Below are 13,443 nucleotides of genomic sequence, written 5' to 3' on the forward strand. Positions count from 1 at the left end.
ACAGAAGTAGAAAACAGGAAAGGAACAAACGGAGCAGAGTGGATTAACAGTACAAAACCTTATCAATTCCACTTGACATCTCATGCTGCTGTGCCATTTTGCTTCAGATTCTCCCTTGGACGCAGTGCACAGGCAGACACTGCCAACAGAAGTATTTTTATTAAGTGCTTCAGAAAAAGAAGCTGATGGTATTGAGACACTCAAATAAACCAACCCAAGCCACCTTAGAAAAGGAATTATTCCAGCCTATAAGTAGCAGCTTCCACATTCACATAACCCACGTGTTACACAAGCAATATGGAATACAAGCTCCATACAGCATGATACAAAGCAGTCCTGCTTATAAAAAAAGAAAGGCAAAGAAAAAGGCGCAGCACGAAGTAAAGTCAGACAAGCAGTTTTGTGAGAGCTTTAATGGCACAAAATGTTTATAAGCTACAACTTATACATGTACTGTAAACTGTATAGAATGTTACAAAGTGCTAACTAATGTATGAAGATGCATAATCACTTTGGCTCAGTTCACTCCAATATTTCAATAAATGTCAATTTAAAAATTTCGAGTTTCTTATCATCTTCAGCTTTCACTTCTTAAAACAGTGAATGTGTTCTGACTGCAGTTACATTACCTGCTGCATTTTCAATGTGTGAGTTTATGCAATCTTTTGTTGATCATATTTACAAGTATTTAGGCCAGTTTTCAAAGCATGTAAGAAAAATGAAGCCTGCTTTTTTTTTTTTTTTCCAAAACTGTAAACAGGTATAAAGCTTTTTAAACATCTACCTTAACAAAACTTCAACTATCAACAGTTGAAACCCCTTTTCAAATGAAATAGTCTGTTTCTGTTCCTTGTAAAACCAGAAGTCGTAGACTTTCATTCCAAGTTTATAGTAGGGCATCAATAAATAGCATCGCATCACTACAGTGATCATGGATTCATCCCTCAGCTGTAATCTTTACCATTTTTTATTTCATGGCTCCTTCAAATATTATAAACTGTATGTTGATACCCCAGCCACAAGCTTGCAGTGTTACTTATCACATATTCTGAAGAAATACCTTCTAATTTAGAAAGGGGTAATTTTATTTTGTCAAAGGAAAGTATTCCCTACTTTTTCCACTATTCCAATTTTGATACAAAACAAGGTGCTACAATTAGAACTGAAAGTGTATCAGCCTTTCCCCATCCCCTCAGCTTTTCAGGACTGCAAAGCCCTGCACTCGGTAGCACCTGAACCACCCTCACCACTTCCTCCCTACCTCCCCCACCTCTGGGTGAAACCCAACATCCACACTTGAAACAAAGATGCAGTTGTAGCAACTCGGGCACCAGCAGCGCTCCCAGATACAAGTGAAGCAGATGTCTTCCACAGAATGGCCGACTGCTCTTTTACCCCGAAAGCATTCTCCAACAGCATTCAGAAGTAGGGAATAAGAATGAGCACAGGTTAGCAGTGGATTTACACTCAGCTTCTTCTCTTCCTGGGAGCTAACTAAGCTCTCTCGAACCAAACCTCAACTGGGATTTAGCTGCTATGCAAGCTGTTCCAAGTGATCACTGCTGAATCGGATATTCAACTTTATAAAATCTGATGCAAGCAAACAATCCAGGTGGCTGTTCTCCCCAAACCAGCTGACTGTATTTTCTTAATATTTCCTACAAGTCAGACTACTAAAGTTTTTATTTAAACGAGATTTTTGCTAGCCTTAAAATTAGCATTGCTCCCTAAATACTTAGTATTAAAGTCTATACCATATTTTTTAATATATTCATATATATATATATAAAAGAGTATTCTATCCTTCAGAGTCATGCTACATGTTCTGAAATCCAATAAAATCTATTTCAGGACGCGGACGTCCCAATGCTTTGTAACAATTTGGTACTAAAGCTTCACATTTTGAAAAGAAGTGTCACTGAAGGAGGACAAGGCTTAATGTTCCCTAAGGTTAAAGTTCAACATGAGCAAGGAGTCTACCTAACATGAGACATCGCAGGCGACGTTCAGGTCCCACGTCCCCCCGAAGGAGATTGTACAGTAAACAGAGAGGAATATTGAAAACTCATTTGCAAAGGACATTTCAGAGCTCTGCGACCTCTGAATCCTCACACACCCGCAAGATTGTCCCCCTGAAGTCTGGTCAACCACTTCGTCCTCCGAAACTGCCCCGTTATCGTAATGTAAAATGGTTCCACAACAAACAGCATCGATCCTTTTACACAGAGCCTAACTACACCTACAGCTGTTGGGTTTTTCCTTAATTTAAAACTACATTTCATAGGAAGATTTCACATTTAAAATTCTCCCTCAAGAAAACAAGTAAGGAAAAGAAAAAGCTTCTTCACATGCAAACAGTGCATTTTTTTCTAATCACTTCTAGGCATCAGACAGCTTTCCTACAAGGAATAAGGAGCTGACTTCATAGAAAAGACAAAATTACAACAATTATCTAATATTAAAATATGCTGATGGATTTAGGTATTCTACTTTAAAACTTATGCAGTCTTTGCCTCCTGCAAATCAAATGGTGCTAGCCAACGTAAGGGGGAGCATATAGGAAATTCCCCTGTGAGCTGATTTAAACCATGTTTTATTGCCAGGAATTTCTTAGTTTATTTCACAACCGGTTTGTTTCTCAAAAGCAGAATTCAATTTCACTCCAATCAATAATTTTCTTCAGAAGATACTTAAGTTTATCACTATAACACAGTCACATTTATACCATGCACAACTGCAATTTAAGTCAGGTTGCACTAAGGAGGCAACAGCATCACTGATAAAATTAAAACTTGCTGGTGGCATTTTGCATTGAGAGAAGCCCTTGCAACATATAGACAGTTGTAAACTCTGTTCAGCAACTCTGACGTGTCTTGCAGGCCAAGAGGCAAGGGAATGGGAGGAGAGAGGAAAAGAATGTGGATAGCAAAACACCTCAACAGAGTTCCAACACAATACTGAATTCCAGAATTAGCAAAAACCTGGATATGTAAAGAAAGGGTGAAGTCAGGGTCATGCTTAAAACGGTCTCAAGTCGAACGTACTAAACGAGACAGAAACACCTTCACAGGTCACGTGGGGGTCCAGGTTTTGCACCCCGTCTCTCAGTAAGTGCTGGCTGAAGGTGTGGTCAGTCGTTTTCCGATGTAGATGCTGAAATAAAAAGCATAAAGCACATCACAGCTCACAGGAATACTCCCCGCTTCTCACAGTTCTCAGGCACTCTGCTATTCTGATTTGTCTTTCAGGCTCCATGAGGTTCTCCCAAGGACTTCATTTCACTTATAAAACGACGTAAGAGCGACGCTGTCAGGGGAGCCCAGAAGCACTGATGCTACCAGTGTTCAGTAACTGGGCTGCTTACAGTTCCAAGCTGTGCAGCACCCGGCCCAGGAGCCCTGATGCCTCTGCAGACCACCTGACTGAGGGGGCTCTTGAAGAGCTCAGCACCGCTCCCAGATGACTATTGCAGTAAAACAAAGTATTGCCAGAAAACGAAGAGATAAGAACTGAGGACCTACACAAACACAGACCTCTGACATTCAGGCAGTGTTTCAGGTAGAAGGCACACTTACACAGTAGCACAGCTATCTTACAATGTACTTTCATAGATTCTATCCTCCTAATTTTCTCAACGTGTGCCTTTCTCTCCTTCACAAAAGAACTCAAGATGGATAAACATGTTAGAATTTAAGCAAGCTCAGAAATGTTGGATTATGCAGGCATGAAAAACACTGCTGAGCAAATCAGCAGCTGATCTCACAGGACACATCCAGTATTTCATGCACCTAAGCATTCAAACCTTTATATTTGCTAACATCAGAGAACTGCAGCATTGGACAGAGAATGCACCGCACAGAGAAATTCAGCAGCCAGTATTTGCACACTGTGGTTTTGTAATGGTTAATAAACATTACAGTTTTCCACCTGCTCTTACTTTCCCTACATAACCTGAAGTGTTTGAGAACGCATGGATAACCAGCTGGTACGTGCTGTAATTGCAAAGGTTATCTGCAAATTCATGATAATCCATGCATTCTCAATATAAGAAACTTGACCTATAAAATACAACATACTCATGATTACCATTGCTGCAACGTTTTCCTGCATTTGAAAACCAAAGCAAAAAGGCAAGGTGCAACAACACTCGAGTTACTCCAGACAAAGCCCTTTTCAGCAAGCACCCGACATTCAAGTAAAGCAGAAAATCAAAGCCAGATGCAAAAAGTTGAAGTGAGAATTAGGTTAATACTTACCCTAGTCCCAAAGCCAAAACATGAGATATGAACAGAGATGGAATGAAAACCTTAAGAAATTCTGCAGAGAAAATGCCACCTTTCTTCATTGCTCCACTTTTCCTCATACTTAAAGACACCGAACGTTTAGGATGTCTGAAATGAAATTCCCTGAAAGAAAAGGGGGAGGAGAGAAAAAAATTCAACACTTTCTTATTGTTGCCTTTTTTTTAATTGCACACATATGCACAGATCTCTGCAGAAACTTTTTTTTTTTTTTTTTTTTTAAGTACAAAGAGCTGCAGACCAAAGCAAGAGATCCTGTACAGAGTAGGGGAGCAAAGAGAAAAATAGGAGGCATTGTGAAGAGACCACTTACATAGACAGTATAGAGACAAAGGGAGCAGCAGCTGAAGAGAGGTTAGTCTGAGAGATGGATGGGATTTGTTAGCAAGAGCCTCATTTTTTGTTCCAAACAGAGACACAGAAGTCTGCCAGATGCAGACAGCATCCTCTGCTTTCTTAAAAGGCTTTGCATTCAAGGTTCTCAATGTTTCCCCTCCACTGGATGAACATCATATATTTTACACAGAAAGAAAAAAGGTACAGAGAATCTGTGAGACTTGCTCAAAGCTTCCATTCAATAACCTGTTAATACCAGCTCCAAGCAACCAGGTCTCCCAATAATTCTGCAAAGAAACCTCGTAATCAACTTGCCATAGATTCAGGTTACTTTCAGCAAAAGGCTTTCTGATGTTATTATGATTTGCAAACTTCACTGCCTCAACTTTTTGCAGCCTCCCAAAAGAAAACTCTTTGTCTCAGAGTTGGCCTTATTTGCACAGACAGAATAAGTGAGTCTCATGGTTCTTCCCTCCTGCATGCAAAGGAACTCTAGGGAACCTGCTTCGGCAGGGAGGTTGCACTAGATGATCTCCAGAGGTCCCTTCCAACCCACACAGTTCTGTAAAATTCATTAAGAAAAGTTTAACTCACTTGGGAGGAATGTTTTCAGGCCTACTCGACCAGTCTGACACCCAGTCAGCACTTTTCTTCAACACCTCCAACTCCTTCTCTCCTTCGACTGCTTCTTCTTCAGACTGAAAATACACGAGACAAACCCTGTAACAGCCAGTTAGCTCCTCCTCATGGCATTAAGTTGAGAGCAACAACAGGAATAAACTGATAAGCACCAAATGGCAGCACCTGAAAACAAGCAAGTGTTCTCACGCTACCTACTATTTGAGAGGGACTTTATTGTTCTAAAAGAAGGCACTGCAGACGTCAGCATGTCACCAATTATGTTATTACACCTAGGAGCCCAACACAGCAGTAAGTTGGGTTTTTTGCACATGGATATTTTTGTTTGGGGTTTTTTTGTTGTTTGTTTAATGATAATTGTAATTAAACACAGTTTTTAAAAACCAATTTCATGACATTTGATTTAAAGCATGCAGAATGTAGATAAAGCACAGAAAGGCAAAATGAAAATGCTTCAAAAAGAATACTTAGAAGGTCCTAAAGGAGTTACTTAAAATTACTGTTACATGAAGGAGGGGACTCTCCTGGGTGCAGCTCAGGGGCAGCAGGGAAAGTCAAGCACTCAGCTGCCTTCACCCAAGGAGTTAACCTTACATCACATGATATAAGAAAAAAAAAGTTAGCTAAAAGGACCTGAGAATTTAGAAAAATAAGAGAGATGACTGTTAAGATAAGTGGGAACCATGACAAAAGTAATCAAATTCAACAAAATAGATGGCAGACCTGGCCAGCAACTTTATTCAGGGAGCTCTGGCTCTCTGCAGGGCTCCAGTGTAAGTCCTGCTCTTTGGCCAGATCTTAGACACAATTAAATGCAAGGCTTCTTTCCTCCAGAATTGCTTTCTTATGCTGCTGAAGACAGCAAATTCCATTTCATTAGCAAACTAACTTTGGCATCAGTCTCCTCTCGGTCTGTATTATGAAGACTGCTCTCTGTGTGAGCTGATGGATGCACACAGCGTCCATCAGGGTCTCAAAATGAAAAAACCTGCTAGAGAGCAGCAGTTCAATGGATTTCCTTTGACAGGTAAAATAAATGATATTAAAGACCTTCTGAGGTGACAGAAAACTCGCTCTGCCCTTCAAGTTCTCCCAGTATCGACCTAGGCATGATTTATATGCACAATACCTACAACTTTAACATATTTTCCAAAGTTAATTGTTTTAAAATGTTAAATACCTGAGAACTACTGTCTTTACTTGTGTGCATTTCCACATCAAACGTTATCTGTCCATCTTCTTGAGGTGAAGGGCTAAAGAAAAATTGATTTCATTATGTCACTTTTGTCACACTGTATTCTCAGCTAAAGAATAATTAGCATTAATAGCATCTCAGCTCAATCATTTCCACACGTGCTTCTGCACACCATTCAAATGAGTAACAGACTACAGTCACCAGGATAAAAATGTCTTCATAAAACCTTTGCTTTGCCCCCTTTTTTTTTTTTTTTTTTTTTTTTAAGTAATCCCACCTCTCTCAGCAGGACTGACTGCCATCCCAGAGAATTTGGACTGAAAATACTGAAGTACTGGCAGTTAAGAAAATAAGCCAGTTCCTTATCAATAAAGAGGTAAGAAGCCGTTTACTTTCTATTAAAGCAAGTGTTCTGTTTTAAATATTGCACAAAGTGCCTTCAAAGATTGCCTATACAGTCTGTAATTAAATCAGGCCTAACTAATTTTAAATATCTTTTATTACTGAGCAGCTACTTAATGTGTACAATAGACAAGAGAGTTCAACAGACAGCCATCATTCAGAAAATCCAGAGGAGACATAAGCAGATGAACACGTAAAATTATCTATAGAAACTGCTTATGGGCCTCCAAAACTGGCCTAAAGCCTTCAAGGGAAAGGCACAACGAAGAACTAGGAATACCATAATGCTCACCTGTGCCTCTAGGGGTTATACTGTCAGGCAAAGATATTTTGCCTTCGTTGGAAAAAAAGCAGAGTACTGAAAGCAGGAAGTACAAATTCTTTCTTTCTGCCAAGTCCAGTGATGCATTTTATTATGTTTGACTGAAAACAAGGATATGTACATCATATTGTTACTAATGAGCCAATAAAGCTAATATATTTCATATCCTGAATGGTTTATGACAATGTAGAATTTAACTGTAGTGTAGATGTAACCTCTGCTTCTAGATTCCATGGCTTTGTTTAACAGTGAAATGATTTATTTGCTGTTCAAGAGCAAGCAAGTGCTCCAAATGCTGGAGCATGACACACTTAAGCTGGAGAAAAAACATTACCCTTCAATTAACAACAACAGGATTAAAAACTGCAAACAACAGCATGCAGGACAGCAAACGTTCACTTACCTGTCACAGTGGGAGCTGCCTCTTGAGCTGCTCTGTCCCGATTCATGCTGGGCATCCAGAAGAATTTTCTCCATGTCTCCATTATGGATGGAGGATGATGATGGGACATGCTCCAGCCCTCCGTTTTTCCCATTGCCATTATCATTGCTGTTGCCATTGCCGTTCATCTGCAACTCCACCCAAGAACCTGTTGGGCAAGCCAGGCATCATTTCATTAAAAGCAGTGAAGCTAAAACCATGTAAAGTTTATCAAGTGCACACAGAAAAAGGGCCCTGAACGTGGTGAATTCAGATAACACACACTGGTGCTGGGAAAAAGCTCATAAACACGTATGGAAGACAAGGCTGATGTGTTTCTTCATGTTGCACAAAAAAAAAAAAACACCTCCAAAATGTTATGTTGCTTCCTACCCCTGAAGCCAGGTACACTGTCCCCCATCTCCCCCAAAATCAATACTTCAACAGACCACATTTCTCCCCACAGTTTGAAGTTTCCATTATCTGCGTATCACTCAGCTACACTAATCACTCCTCTTTCCCTGTTCTACTCCTATGTTCCTTTTTCAAAGGAAATTCTTCACATTTACTTACACAGAAGTCATACCATATAAAATATCCCATGCGTTCCCAGACCCACAAGGCAGCTGGGGTTGATGCACCTCTGGGCCCATCAAGTCCCAGCCCAGCAGGGCCCCCCAGAGCTGCAGCCAGCACCACATCCAGGCAGCTGCTGAACATCCTGTAAGATCTCACACCTTCCTGGGCAACCCGCGCTCAGCCACCCCCTCAATAAAGAAACGCTTCCTGAGATTGAGGTGGAACTTCTTGTGTTCTGTGTGACTTCACGTGCAGGTTAACTCAACTAAAAAGTCTTTACCCCCACGTTCCCGAGAGCCAAGTTTCAATTTGCACCACTCAGCGTCCCGAGGGGTGAAGGTAAAACAGATCTCCACCCTTCAACCTGTTCCAAATATTTAAGTACATTCCCTATCCGATTGCAACTCCAACCTCCTCATTAAGATACAAGCCCAGAGTCCTGTGACTGCGCAGCTACAGAAGACCTACTGGCCTCACACAGCGACAACTGACGGGTTTCTCCTTGCAGTTACCACCTCAATTACTGAATTTCACACTGCATTTACCCATGCTATAGAATCCTGTCATTTAGCTGTGTTCCAAGGCTCTGTGTAAGAAAACATTTGCAGTTAGGATCTTCTGGTGTTCCATTTTGTTAGGAAAGCTGTAAGGCCTTCAGACACTGCTGCTGTTAAAGCCTCTTCAACTACATTAACAACCTTTTAAAGTCATGTTGCGTTTGACGCAGCCACCGTTTAAATACTTGATTAAAAACTGAGCTGCAAACACAATGAACTACTTGAAACACCATCAGAACATCAAGAACACACAGCATTAATTCCATCATCTCTAAAGTTTCTGTGTCCTCCCAAAGAGGTCACAGCAGTTTCCTGAACAAAAATGCTGTTTAACGCAGTACAGCACATGGAGCATAAACAACACTTTCATGTGAGAAGATCCTGATTAGGGAGGGCAAAGATCTCCGATTTCTCACAAGTATAAAGTGCAACATTATTTCCCATTATCAGTGAGACAATGATTTCACACGTATGTTACATCACTGACACTATCTGCAGGTGAATGGTTGATCGCTGAGGTAAAAACAGCCAAAAAGAAAGAGAAAATGAAGCCTAAAGATACAAACAAAACAGCTGAAATGCCTTCTTAAAATTACCTGCATCGGTTCAAAACTTCAACACTGGTTTCTCGCCTTATGAAATGCACCTTTAATGGCTCCATTTGTTTTTACAGCCCAGCTCCAGCTCTGTGAACCCCTCAGTGACACAGGAAGGCGCATATGACCAATTATCGACTTGTTTTTGTGAACCTGAAATAGTCTACCGGCGGCATCAGTTACGGACACACCGCTGTGCACCACGCTCTGCCGAGTGCTGGCGGCCGACGGCCTGTTTTCCCCAAGCTGTATTCACAAGCAAGGAATCTGGGTGTGCACTGAGCTTGCACACAATTACACACCAACCCCAGGAGATACTGGGCTGCTTCCGTCAGCCTCCAGACAGCCCCTCCACAGCACTGGGTTCCACAGAGGCTTTATGGGTGTTCAGTCTGGACTGACAAAACTCGCTGTTTATCTAAAAAATGTTGCAGCCACGCCAGGAAGAGCAGTAAATTCACCGTGAGCACAGAGCCCCAAGCAGCGCTTTACATGAGCAGCAGCACGTTCCCTGTCTGACCTCACTTTTAATGAATCAAAATACACTCACGGAAGCCTAATCTGACATCAAGCTGCAACACGCCACATCCTCCCACTGGGAGCTACAGCCAGCAAACCCTGCAGCTCCACAGAGCCAAACAGGGACGGCAGCCTCTGCCTGCGGAGCAGCAGCACAAGGAAGCTCTGCAGAGCAACCCGTGATGTTCATCACCCACAGAGTGCTTAATTTACTGCATATCCCACTTGGCTGTTCAGCTGGAGGTATGGTAGAACTCAGCATTCTCACGTGAGCCGTCAATGGAGCCTCCTCAGTTTATTTCCTCCTCCCTTCCAAAATCACAAAATTTGGGGGGGGAAAAAAAATAACCCAGAACCTGTTTATAAAAACGGCATTTCTCTCCCAGATTCTGTGAATTCTGGCCATGCTCCAATGCAAATTATGTCATTATGAATGGATATATACAAAATTTTTGTAGCTATTTATGAAGAAATTAACCACGTTACATGCTTAGTTTTTTTTCTGAAGAATTTCAATATTTGTGAAAAAATGACAAAGTTTTTTCATATTTTTGGTAGGAAACAGCATGCAGATCGTGTTCTTAAGAGAAAAACCAGCAGAAATACCTGTTAGCCATTTCATACCAGGCCTCTGGTTAATGTAAATTGCACTGACCACCTATTCACAAGGAGTTACACCTCCTGACTTTTCTTCTCTAAGAGTGAGGCTGACATATTTTCTTGCCCAAGTAGAAATAATTAAGATAACTGAGGTGTGGAGTAGTTGCTCCCCATTTCTATCGCACTGCAGCCCATCCAGTGGGACCCTCATGCAGTCAGTGGGAGCCCACAGCGAGCCGACCAGCCCAGGATCAGCGTCTAACAAGGGCTTCTGCAGAAGCATTAAGTCTGTTCACAGGCAAGCCCTCCCAAATCCTGTTGCAAAACTGAAGCATCAACAGGCTGGCACCTGGCGTGCAGCCACCCTGCACACATAGCTTTTATTAAATAGAAAAATCTGGAGTACTTCAGGTAGGTGCGTGTGTAGAAATAAAAGCAGTCAACAGCTCTCTAGTCTGAGCCACGATCAGCCCGAATAAACTAAGAAATAGCAGCTCTTACAAAGAAGTACAGTATTAACAAGGAAAAAAAAAACAAAAGGAAAAGCAACCTGTTCAGATTCCCACAGTAGTAATTATTAAGCAAGTTTTCCATGACAGAGCTGATGGGTTCCTGCCTGAGGTGGGACTGACGCCTTGTCAATATGTAACAGAGTCCTGTAATAATTAAAATGGAGGAAGCATCTAGGATTCCGAAAGGATGTAAGCTTTCTTCGTTTTCTTTTTGGTGAACCCAACAAAGCAAAGATTCAGTTGCCAGTTTTATTCCCAGGTCTTCTGCCCTTCAATTCAAGTGCTTGGAGATCTCTGAATGAAAGGCCTTGAACATACACAAATGACACACAGAGCAAAATGAATAAGTGTCTCAACTCATTAGCCTGAAAAGGGTCACTGAAAAGCTTATATAATGGCAGAAAATGCACCTACAACACCAAAGCATTGTGGAGCAGCTGAACATCTGAAAGCAGGACTAAAGCCACGTGCAGCTGATTGGTTGCACTCATTTTGTTCACCGAGCACAGATTACTGAGCATTTCCTCTCATACCTTGTGCTCACCACCTCCAGTAATCACATTGATTTTGCTAAGCCTTTATGCACTGACCCAGCAGCAAGATCTACGTGGGCAGATCCAGCCTGGGCTTACAGCGCTCATCCCTCGTGGTTCCCATCTTACAGCTGATTAATGTGTTTCACAGAGTAACTGAATGTACCAGCAGAAAACAACGTGGAAATAATGAAGTACAGAAGCGAAGATGGCAATTTATAAACGAAGCATCAACACATCGAGATAGAATCATAGAATCCTAGATTGAAAAGGAGCACAGTGCTCATCTGGTCCCAACCCCCTGCTGTGTGCAGGTCACCAACCAGCAGCCCAGGCTGCCCGGAGCCACATCCAGCCTGGCCTCAAATGCCTGCAGGGATGGGGCATCCACAGCCTCCTTGGGCAACCTGTTCCAGTGCCTCACCACCTGTGTGAAAAACTTCTTCCTGATATCCAACCTAAACCACCCCCGTCTCAGTTTAAAAGCATTCCCCTGGTTCTATCACCATCCACCCTCACAAACAGCCATTCCCCCTCCCGTTTATATGCTCCCTTCAAGTACTGAAAGGCCACAATGAGGTTTCCACACTGCAAACTTAAGTTGTCAAAACTGTTCTGTAGCTCCCCTGAATAACTGGGTAGAAATACCTGTTTTACACAGGTGGGCACAAATTGCACTCCTTATCACAAGGCATAACACCACCATCACACAACAGCAGCGTTATGAGAAGGCCATCGTTTGCTCCTTATTGCAATTCTCAGTGAGTGACAAGAGCTCAGCCAACCCCTGCATCTCATCGTCAGTTTGACTTCATCATAAACCCCGAAGGGATGGTTAATCATTGACACCATCTATCCAGCTCTTCACCTGGGCTATCCTCAGCGGTCACACCGAGGCAGCAGTTTCGCACACGGGATAAGCGCTGCCAGCTGAGCACCGGAGCCCGCGGGCAGCGCAGGCAGCGATGCTCCACGCGAGCGTTATCCCGGGAACAAAAGGATGCAGGGAGCAGCTGACACAGACGCCGGATATAGAGGAAAACAGCTCACGTCAGCGGTATCGACTCAGCCACTGAATAAACTCATTCCCAGCCGCGCTCCTCCCCCCGCCGTGCCGTATCCCCATCTTAGCTTCTGAATAAACTCAGTTCAACCACAGCACAAAGCCTCTCCGCTCCCCTCGGCTTCGCCCTGTTCAGTGCAGCCCCTCCAGCCCCACGTCGGCCCAGACCCCGACACCCCGAGCTGCTCGAGTTGCCACTCCTGCCCCCTCAGCCCCGACCCCCTTCCCTCAGCCCGCCCTGCCCGCCTCAGCGCCCGCTCCTCGCAGCCCCTCCGGACGCCGCCGATTGGCCCCCGGCGGCTCGCGCGGCCCCGCGCTCCGCCAATCGCAGCCCGGAGCGGGGGAAGGGGCTCCGGGCCCCGCCGCAGCCCCCCGCCTGCTCGCGCTCCGCTCCCGCACGCCGGCCGGAGCTGCACTCACTATTGAGGCCCGGCTCGGTTTGCGTTCCCTCAGCCGGCGGGTTGTTGTTGTTGTTGTGCTGCGGCGGCTCCTGAGGGCTGGACATGGCGGCGCAGGAGCGGCGGCCGAGGAGACGGAGAGCCGCTGGGGCTGGGACAACAACAACAAACCCGGACTCCGCTCCGGGCCCCGCCGCCCCGCCTCCTCGCTCTGCGCATGCGCGAGCTGCGCCGTTCCCACCCTCCGCCGCTGCGCACGCGCCGCCCGCCCCGGGGCGCGTGCCGCGCAGCATGGCGCCCGCTGTGCTTGCGCACGTCCCGCTGCCACCGCCCCGCGCATGCGCCGTTTCGCAATGGGAGCGCCGCGCCTGCGGAGGAGCGCGCGTGGGGCCTGGGTGGGCGGGAAGAGCGGACCGTGAGGGGAAAGGCGCGAACCGTGAGGAGGGGGCAGAGCCTCAGGCACAGAGTAA

At 44.2% G+C, this 13,443-nt stretch overlaps 1 protein-coding gene across 1 annotated transcript; it reads right to left on the reverse strand.

The window, feature by feature from the left end:
• Positions 1–395: 395 nt before the first annotated feature.
• BNIP3L (BCL2 interacting protein 3 like) lies at positions 396–13,184 on the reverse strand. The gene is made up of 6 exons (XM_052701945.1): positions 12,996–13,184; positions 7,599–7,785; positions 6,457–6,529; positions 5,232–5,335; positions 4,257–4,406; positions 396–3,153 (listed from the first exon to the last, which is right to left on the reverse strand). The coding sequence occupies exons 1-6, from the start codon at positions 13,078–13,080 to the stop codon at positions 3,105–3,107; spliced, it is 648 nt and encodes a 215-aa protein (XP_052557905.1). The 5' UTR covers positions 13,081–13,184; the 3' UTR covers positions 396–3,104.
• Positions 13,185–13,443: the final 259 nt, after the last annotated feature.

The sequence above is a fragment of the Tympanuchus pallidicinctus genome, unplaced genomic scaffold (assembly GCF_026119805.1).
Source record: "Tympanuchus pallidicinctus isolate F22 unplaced genomic scaffold, pur_lepc_1.0 scaffold42, whole genome shotgun sequence".
Classification (NCBI taxonomy): domain Eukaryota; kingdom Metazoa; phylum Chordata; class Aves; order Galliformes; family Phasianidae; genus Tympanuchus; species Tympanuchus pallidicinctus.